The sequence below is a fragment of the Alternaria viburni genome, assembly GCF_023758015.1.
Source record: "Alternaria viburni strain BMP 2772 chromosome Unknown scaffold_37, whole genome shotgun sequence".
Lineage (NCBI taxonomy): Eukaryota > Fungi > Ascomycota > Dothideomycetes > Pleosporales > Pleosporaceae > Alternaria > Alternaria viburni.
This window is the reverse complement of record NW_026055806.1, coordinates 66,280-76,514: the sequence shown is the minus strand read 5'-3', so window position 1 is coordinate 76,514 and position 10,235 is coordinate 66,280. Positions and strand designations below refer to the sequence as shown.

The 10,235-nt window shown below is 53.1% G+C and overlaps 2 protein-coding genes across 2 annotated transcripts; one reads left to right on the top strand and one right to left on the bottom strand.

The window, feature by feature from the left end:
• Positions 1–871: 871 nt before the first annotated feature.
• J4E79_011098 (uncharacterized protein) lies at positions 872–1,468 on the top strand (the record flags this gene model as incomplete). Its single annotated transcript, XM_049359929.1, has 1 exon — positions 872–1,468. The coding sequence occupies one exon, from the start codon at positions 872–874 to the stop codon at positions 1,466–1,468; it is 597 nt and encodes a 198-aa protein (XP_049205570.1).
• Positions 1,469–3,830: 2,362 nt separating this feature from the next.
• J4E79_011097 (uncharacterized protein) lies at positions 3,831–4,481 on the bottom strand (the record flags this gene model as incomplete). Its single annotated transcript, XM_049359928.1, has 2 exons — positions 3,831–4,276; positions 4,331–4,481. 2 exons carry the CDS (start codon positions 4,479–4,481, stop codon positions 3,831–3,833), a joined length of 597 nt encoding a protein of 198 aa, XP_049205569.1.
• Between the last annotated feature and the right edge of the window lie 5,754 nt (positions 4,482–10,235).

Here is a 10,235-nt window from a genome sequence, read left to right as displayed (position 1 = left end):
TCTCGAAGTACATGGCCTTTTGCAATGCTGATGTCTACCCGTCGTGGTTGTGGTGTCGTATGGCACTGTTTTGCAGCTCGCCAGCAAGCCCCACGCGCAACGCATCATGTCTCGCCCGGCGACGCCACCATGTTCAGGTCGTCCGAGATGAGATATCGCACCCGCTAGATCTTCGTGATAGAAGCTCGGTATCATGATGAAGGTACCACATACTCGTCTGCAGTGGTGTTCGTCGATGAAATCTGTCCAGCCCGTCCGTCGTCCACAAAGATGCTCGAGAGGCTGAGAACGTGTAAGGGATGCATAAACAGAGACGTTGACTCCAGCTTACGTTCCATTTGGCCTTTCCTTAGCTCGTATTGTCACTTCGGATTTGTGTCGCTGCGAGGCAAATGTGAGACACTGATTCAACGTCCTTACTCTCAGTTGCGTGCTCAAGTAAATGCTCACATCGCATCTGATGTATCGCTTCCTCTATTGGCTAACGGTCCACCGGCATCGAGAGCACTACCAATATTCTCATTGTCTACTCATGTCGAGGCAATTTATGCCATCCACAGCGCACTGCGAGCGAAGCCAAAGACCACGAATCATTGCTTCACGCCTCATCAAGGTTTTAACCAGATTGTAGAGCGAAGGCCGTTCCAGACGGCATGATAAATATCGCGTGTTTCCTCCCTGTCATGATCGTGAGATATCCTACGCAATCCCCAGAACGTTACCTCTACCCACCGGACCAGAACCGTTGCAAGGTTTCCATATCGCTAGACATCAGTCGGACCTGCCCTGTGACCCATACATAAGTCCGTCATACCCAACCACATACCCTTCTTCCATGTGCTTCTCCGCTGACTCAAAAAGACCAGGCGCAATGGACAACCGTCGTTCTCCTCTACCTATCTGGCTCGATGTCGTGTTGTTCATAAACCTCACCACTGTCATTGTCTGTGCTTCCAAGATCTTCCTTCGCAGTCTCGGCTACTTGGACGCCAACTATGTCTCGAGGTCGGACACAGATGCTCGCGTGTTGTTTCTGGGCGGGTTCGTCATGATCCTGATTGCCATCATGATCATGAGGAGGGCACACGCCGTCATCAGAGACATGGAGAAGCTCAAGTCTAGCATGTTGCTAGCCCGTCGTGAGCTGGCTGTCGCCGAGCGTGATCGTCGAGAGTCGCGAAGGGAGGAAGAGGACGAGGAATTCGAGCTCATATTATCGGACGCTACTACCGATACGATACAGGCAAACCTGAACGCACTCCGAGCCTATGCCGACGCCAACAACGACATTATGGCGATCCTGGACAGAATGCACGGTCGCAAGGACCCCGATATGGCTTCTATCAGGAGTGTGCTCGAGGTCAGAACCACCATCGAAGAGCTGAGGAGGAAGAGTGGCGGCGAGTTCGAGATGTACATTGCTCGCTTGGACACTATCCGCTCGGCTTTCAGGCAACGAGACACCTAGGATACGTACCATGTTCTTCCACCCGAACTTTGTTAGCGAGACGAAGGAGGTCGTGGTTCCTTTCATCCATGTATTCGTGTCGAAGACTTTCCTAGTTACTGTAAAGAAACTCAGCTAGCACAGCAAAAGTTTTGGTAGCGTCTTGCCAGTTCTTTCTCTATACTGAATTGATGTCTCCTCTTTTGCGGTGCCCATGTATCAGAGTTAGTTATAGCCAGTGTACTACCGTCTTCCTCGCTGGTCCATCTTCACCCAAAGGTGCTGCGGAAAGAAGAGAAGTAAGCCAAGGAGCATGTTTCTATTGCGATGCATCGTCTTCTCTGCCAAGGGTGATACACAAGACCCTCATCCCTATGGGAGATGGAAAGTCCAATGATCTTCAACCTCACTTCCAACCCGGACGTGTAGTCTAAAAAGCGCTTGTGAATGTAAGTACATTAAGGCCACCAACATGTCGATTGGGCGAGCAATGCGGGAAAGACAAGCCAAGGCTGGTACGACGGGCGGCTCGGATCGATACCATTTGACAATGAGGCATCATGCCGGCTTCCTCCCACACAATATGACATTGACATTGTTACCTGCTGAGGTGCGGCACCGGTATGGCAATATTGGGACCGGTGCGGAATACAGGCGACATCTGAGCTCGTCGAGGGGCCATCCGGCTGTGCGCATTCCTCTCCGCCTCTCCTCGCTACCCGACACAACCCACGATCTAGCTCACAGGCCCATCACCTCAGCGGGATCAATGCCATGCAACCGGGTGTATGTAGGTGCCGTCCTCCTCGTGTATCACCAACCCGCCGGCATAGCAAAGAGCGGCTTCGCTTATTCGGACGTCGTCGAGGGGACAGATTTTGAAGAGGGTCATCGTGGGCGCATTGCGGGCTGGGACAGGTGCTACAGATAGTCGCATGGCTGGCCGGAATCGACTGGGAGAAGGCTCGGATGAAGATTGGAGGCGAGCGATGTGCAGAGGACGGGAGCATCAGCCTCGACAGCCAACGCGTAGCGCAGTGAAATCGCCAAGATATTCGAGCGCGGAGATACATGACAATGTGCTGTGTTCTACATCTCATCTGATGGCATTGGCTCTGCCCGGCACTGCTCCGATATCTTGTCATCTTGTGGTGTCGGCTCAAGCTCCTGCAACGACCAATCGAGAAAGATTGACCAGAGGATCCAACGCCAGAAGCCGTGCTTTCTCTCTCTCACTCCGTCGGATTGTCTAATTTCGTGCGCATGGAAGCGGTGTTGATGCGGGGTGGGATCGAAAACTTGTGCGTGTGCGTATGCGGTAAAGGGTATGTTGACGGACGATGAAAGGCAGTCGCAGCCTAGTACGCGTCTAAAAACCATGAGTCAGTATGAAGCCGATCTAGATGAATGGAGCCTGGGCAGTTCGTACCCGTGGATGGCGATGACATGGCATCGCAGCACGAGGTCTTCGGATCGCAATACCCTCCTCATGGCAATTGATGCGCCTTCATACGTGCCTCAGTACTTCCAATGCCATCTCCTCATGTTGAGAACACGGCCGGAGGTTATGGCGCTCTTGGCGCTGCTGGGTGTCGTGGTTTGGGGTTGCAATCCGCGCTGTACATGGCTACCTAGGTAGTGACGTCGCATCACCAACGGCGCATCGCGTTGCTGTGAGTCGAGAAGAACGCAGTAACGGTGGTGTAGAGCGCAAGTTCAGTTTGGGTGTACGGGTACCGGATGCGCATACGGGCGTACGCGGTATCCGCACTCGAGGGCGCGGTGGCCTGCGATCTTGCCCGGGTGGAAGCTGACTAGTCGGCACGTGGTGACGACAGCTTGGCAGGGTCCAGCCTGCCCGCACTCGAGGCTCAGCGCGTGCTTCCGCATCTCTCCATACGCCCTGCTCCGTCAGCACATAGAAGAACACCTGATCTGCCAATGGCGGCGCTGTTGCCTACGAACAAGAGGCATCGCATCCGTGTTGGGCGCGGGCAAGGCAGCTGACTTCCGCGCTAGAGAGCTCGCGCTGAACTTCAACGAAGGGCGACAACACTATACCAAGCACGACTCTTCGTCTCAAACCTTGGGAGGGGATAGGAATACAGCTGAATCGATGTTTCTCGATTTTTTTTGCCCGGAGAAAACCAACAGGTCAGCCGCTACGATGGAGAAGTAAACGGCACGGGAGACGATGGACTCATCGATTTCAATTCACATGTGCGGGTACGAAGTCAAAAAAAGTCAAATCACATTGTGGCATCCATTGGTTGAGGAAGAGTTAGATACTGGTCCATGTATCACCCCAAACCGTACGAAGGAAAGACGAAAGTCCAGAGCCCAGCATGCCATCCCAGTTCCAACGCCAGCCGTAGTCCACCACCTACAGGTCTTTGATGATGCTCTTCATGAACCACATCATGACAATGAGCGAGAAGAACATGAGAAGCAGGGCCTGTCCGATCGCCACGGCAGCCATGACCATTGCGACAATCGTAGCGAGACCCTGACTGATAACCACGCTGCAGAACATCGTGATAACGACCTTGGCTTTGGCTTTCGCTAGAGCCACGTCCACCTCTTTGCCAAGACATCCGACCGGCTTAGAGGGGACTGGCGCCTCTGCATGGTCGTGCTGACCGGCGGCTGAGAGTTCAGACGTAAGCGAATGTGTGCGACAGTGCGGGCTTTTCGTACCGTCCACCGGCGCTACCTTCGTAGCTTCGACCGCAGAAGGCGCGTCCTCACATTCATTCTCATGCGGGCTCGACGATGGGTGCTTTGCCTTGCCTGCGAGCAGTAGATCGTCGTATGGGTCTCCCTCAGTCTCTGGTCCAACATCAGCTTCGCCAACATGGCTGTCGCACCAAGACCGTCACTTACCATCGCTGGAAGCATGCATGGTGAAGAGCGTGCTGATACGTTCGGCGAGCGGGCTGTCGAACAGCCGGTCAGGATCACCAAGTTTGAAGAGAGGTTGCAACTCATACACCTCCTCGTGGCGTGAGTTGTTGATGTTGTCGACGCCCGACATGGCGGCGAGCTGGTAAAACGTCTTCGATTTAGGATATTGGGCGCTTGGTAATGGGCGAGCACGGTGAATGCTGTATTTTGAGGAGGGAACAGCCGTGGACAGAGTTCTGATGTTGTGCTTGAAGGATGGGGAGGGGAGCTGACTTCTTATCCAGACCGCGCTGGACGTTCGATACTCATTCAAATCAAACCAGCGATTGTGGTTAGAGACACCCATATCTTGGGTAACGTTTGGTCACGCTCAGCGCTGTCCGTATTCTGGAACTTCGTCAATCGACCTTGGGCCCAATCTGCTAGCCGAGACATGAAGGATTCGATCCCGTCCCGATCATAAGAAGCAGAGCATCCAGATACCGGACCTTAGCACCATCGCTCGTACCTTTGAACTTGCCTTCACTCATGACAAATCTTTTCTAGCTGGCTGCATTATCAATGTTCCTCCGTTCATCGTTCGCAAAGACTAGAGTGCGATGCGGCGACCATTGGTGCTCGCGCGAGTTGTGCCGTTTCGGGCTCATGCGGCACAGACACAACGAAGTTATACAAGACGCCGCTGCCGCTAGCCACGCCGACTTCATTTCGTGTGAAACCGGGTACCGGATCTCTCCCGTAATCGATGTTCTTGGGGACGCTGTCAAGACCAAAACAAGCAACGCACCCACGTGCGCGGGGACAACGTTCTTCGCGATAACACGCATTTGGGATGGTAAAAGCCAGTGGTGGGGGATCTCTGCGTGTTTCCTTCCGCCCGATCTGCTGTTGTCTTCAATACATCTTCCATGGCTATAGATCGGATCGAAGCACGAATGTGCTTGTCCCGCTCACGGATAAACTTGTATCTGGCCATGTAATCATGCTGACTTGTTGCAAAACCCCGGAAGAACTTCTGCGCACAGTGATTAATACTTGAACCCTCATTACAACACTGGCCATGGCAGCATTTCGGATCAACACCATCCTCATCGTTTTCTAAACAGATGGAGAACGCAGAGGCGTATCGATGCGTCCCCAGGAACTGTCGCAATGCTATTCTTTCACGATGGGGAATGAAGTATGCCGTAACAAAAGCAGACGATGCTAGAGAGAACGTGAGCGTTTGTGGGTTGAATGAGACGTTGTTACACGGGCAGTAAAGAGTGAGTATAGCTTGACTGAAGAATCGTCGGCGACGATGCCTGGGGTTGCGAAGAACTTCCGACGCTCAGGAGAAGTCGTTCCATTGATCTTGTCGATATGAGGGACGTATCAGTTCGTCGTGGTGTACCTGCGCGTTCGGCTGCGGGTGGGTTGAGTGTCTCGCATTTCCATGCGCAGGAGACGCTAGCAGAAGTTCCCCAAGTGAGGAGTTGATCATATTCATGAAACCGAGCAGATCTTGAAAGAGGCAAGCATTACTCAGATTGAACTTCGCATCCGTTAGCACTAAGTCTAAGCTGGTCATTCAATCGTGGAGAAGGAGAAGACCTCGATCTACCAATTACAATTTCGTAGTGCTACTGGAGACGCAACTTGACATATGTACCCGTTTTGTTGTCATCCCTCACGGCCTCTGTGCTACCCATCTCACTCATAATCCATGTCCTTATCTTCATCCTCAACCTTGACGACTTGTCTACTGTGTCAATCACGAACCTTCGTCACACCAGTGCCCGCACAATACTGCCGCATCGACTCCTCGGGACGCACAAGCTACTAGCAACATCGCTGCGCCGTACTACATCGACGTCATCTTCACTTTGGCCATGAGTAGCGTGGGGACGTCCAGCTGCAACTACGTCCATGATGACCTGAGAAGGCATTGACGGAGCCCGATAGGATGACCTGGCGGCGGACATGGAGGCGACATACGTGGTGGTTGGCAGGAACACGGGATGGCAGGCCTGTGTTGTGGTCCGTATTGATGGTCCAGGGCTGCGATGGAGAGTGATGCGACGGTATTCATGGCGGAATGGACGGTCCAGTTGGGTTGGGACCTGATCGAGTTGATGCACCGCCCATAGCCGCGATGCCAAAGTGCGACGGCAAGGGCTCCATCACATCCTTAAAAACGACGTTTGGCAAATCCACGTATATCGCATCCTTTGAGGTTGCCGTAACCGTCCCGTTTTCCATGCACCATGATATGGCGGAATCCTTCAAACGCCACTTGTATATGTTCTTGTTCGAAGAGGGAGACCCAGGATGACCGTATAAGAAGTTTGAATGCTAGGTAGCGACTGCGGATCGGGTACGATCGTACGTATAGCTCATCGATGAGAGCGTCCGGCAATGCCATTCGAAGACATGCTCGTGATTCCGCCTATCTCGCCTCCGGCTACGTGTTGAGCTCCATGTTTTACGGAGCGAGGGTGCCCAGGGACTGGAGAGGGAGAATCGGCTGAGGGCGAGCAGTCTGGCTGCAACAAAGTGGGAGCGTCAAGTTGTCGTCGCTTGAGCAGCGCTGAGGCGGGCGGGGTGTTGGTGGGGTGTAGTATCGGTATGAGCGTTCATATGTAGCGAGGACGTCTAGTGGACCGTCTTGAGGTCGAATGCGACATCGGCGATATTTCGGCAATGCTCGTCGTCACTGCCTTGCCAAAGACAAGCGGCATGTCCTAAGGTGTCGTGTCAGTCGCGATAGAAGCAGCTTTGGGGATAGTGAGGTGAGCGTGTACCTTTGAACGTTCAGAATATTGCGATACCGCTCGCATTATATAGTGATGTAATGCGTGTAGGGTAGAGCGATTGCGCTGTGGCTGTCTCTTGGGCGTGTGTGAATGTATCGTAAGGCTGGCGGGGGCTGCTTGAGGCGCCGACGCACTCCTCCAAGGTTGACGCGTGCGGGGCCTTGGCGGCTACGTCAAACGGGCGGGCAAGCGTGTACAGGAGAAGGACTGCCCAAGCTCTGGCTGCGGTGAGGGCGAAGGCAAGTCATCATGGAGGAGGCGATTGTGTGGGAGTGCAAGTAGGGGTGGGTGGTTGGGCGCGTCGCGGTGCTGGCAGTCGCGTTCCGGGTGAAGGTCGGGTGTCGTTCAGGTCAGCTGAGCATGTCGTCTCAACGCAGTTTAGCCGTGTAGAAAAGGCATAGGGCAAAAGAGCCGTCCGAGTTGGAGTGCAACATTGTCGTTGAATTAAGCCTGCGCCGGACGCGCGACGCCTGCCAAGGGTGCCAGCGCCCCAACCTTGGGGTTAGCGCCCTTGTGCGCCAGTTCCCCCGCTCAAGAGATCCTCCCCAACAACCATCCGACATCTCAACACAGGCTAGCGGACACGGCCGCAGACTTTCGCACCCGCTACTCGTGGTGGACCGACTGTAATATGCGGTGCCATGTCGACTTTGTGGTCGCAATAACCTTTTGGTGGTATTCACCAGAGCTCACGCAAGTTGGTGAAGAAAGAGGGGAAAGAGTTGGAGAAGGGGCTCAGGATGTGGTGCCGGGTTTTAGTACGCCGCTTGGTACGAGCTATTTGAAGTACTCTTCCCGGGCTTTGAACATCTAGAGTTGCTGTCAAGACCAACTTCAGCCTGCCGTCTCTTCTCTCCACTCACATCCACCAGCACGTCGAGGCCGAGGCTCGGGCGTTGACGTCCGCCAGCATGGCCAGATCGATCAGGTGCTTGCTCATGTTCCGCGGTCTGTGCTCCTTGGCTGCTGGCCCTCTACTGATGTTTGCGTTTACTCCAACATGACGGAAGCGCGAATGTAGACGAGGCGCTGTATCTTTGGGAATTACCAAGAGATGAATGCTTGAAGGTGCCTGGCAGTCGACATTTGGAAGGCTTCGCTCTGGGGCTGGCTCGTGGAAACCTCAGCAATCTTGTGCTGTTGATATGAACTGATTGCATCACAAAGCCGCAGCCGCGCTGTCGTATCCCATGACTAGGATGCACGTATACTCGGAGTGGCTAAAGGCCTCCTTGCTGTCGACCCATTGTGCATGTGAGACATGATAACTTAGTCGGAGGATCTTGGAAAAATTTGTTGAGCTACTTTGGGTGCACTAAGATACCCTATTTTGTCTAGAACTTTTGTGCTCCTCGCCCATTCTTCACTGGCTGATGCTTCTCGGCCGTCTTCAACCTGCCAATACATAATCATAGGACACCCGAATCCATGGACTGTTAATTTCATGCCGGTCGGGACTGCACCCTGTTCACCTCATCTTAAGGCGCTCCTCAGATCCGGTATCAGACGTCTCCGTATGACTACTAATTATCGAATAGACTCTAGGGGGCATATAAAGGCGCTTTATTTGCACTGTCTAACTCTATGCCATCAAGCTATTCGTGGATGACTTCGAAGCTCTTCTTCATCTCCTCTTCTCCGCTATCAAGGCTACTCTCGCGGATCATTTGGGCGATATACCGGCTTGGGATAGTGGTGTTGGTTCGACTCTGGTCGCCATGAGTCGAGCGGCGGTGGCGGGATTGGCGTATATCTTCCGAGTCTTGGTTTCCTTGACGAGGCCCTTGCCTCATAATGCCAGTCTGCATGGCTGGTCCAGTACCTGGGTCCCACGATGGCTTCGTTTGCGGCGGTCCAAGACTGTGAAGTGTGCTGATGATTTGCTGGGCACCTGGTGCTTGTCCTTGGTCGAAGAACACTTCTTGCAAACGAGCCGACAACGTACGTCCTTGCGGTTTCTTCAGTTGACGCCCCGACACGATCGACGACGTTTGACTGATAACGTCTAGTGGATGTGCTTTTAAATGGCTGAGGTCGTGTATAGTTTGCATCTTGCCCGTATAGTTGGGAGAGTGTGCCGCGTGCGTCCCGACTCGCATGGTCGGCTTGGACGCTCCTTGTTTACATTTGATCATCACCCATTATTCTCGCTTTGCCTCGCCGCGACGAGTATAGACGGTGGAGATGGGGAAACTTGGGCAATTGCAAACGCTGAATGCACACGTTAGCCACCCAGATCGGGTGAGGTGAACGCGTCCCTACGTTTCGCGTGGTCACGCACCTGCCGAAAGCAAAGTCGAGGTGAGTGACGGTCGCTGAAAATATGTGCTACAATAAGATGAGCTTGTGTGAATTGATCAATGAATGGAAGCAACATATCTTCCGTAGTTGAAAAAGCTTTATCGGGATAGCGAGGTGGCAGTTCTCGCCGAAGGTGTGGTTGATTCAGACCAGATGCTTGTGACACGGACAGTACGGGCGTGGGAACGTGAGTCGATGGGATGGTAGAGGTTGGAGGTAAGATGAGTACTTGGATATATACATAGGAGGTGTATCCCGCAAGCGGGAGACCGCCTCTAGGGTCGATAAAGGTAGATGGTGAGAGAAACGACGTCAGTCTATGTGGACAATCGAATCTCCTGTTGCACCATCCGCTGCGCTTCTTGTTGTACACATTGGTCTCGCTCCTAGTAAACATGCGCATGCGGCACGTCAACTTGGTCGACAAAACTCAGAGTTTGAAACTCTATTTGACTGCTTTTGGTACGTGAGATAAGGTAAAGTGACTTATGCACTACTATTGAAGCTCCTACAGGTTCCAGCCATTGTCCAATTTGCATCTCGTGCTTGACACACCCCCGCCACAAACACCATGAAAGTTCCAGAAATGCACCTTTTGTTGAATTTTGTGTACTCCTCAGGAAAGTGAAATGCGGTGGATGTCACCAACTAAGATTGATCACCGTAATAGAACTCAGTCGATGCCCTTTGTGCATCTCATCGCCCCGTTGCTCCTCAGTTCCATCCACTCGTAAAATCACTTGCCGTATGGCGTTGATATTAAATCTCTCCGTATGCTTACTAGCCCG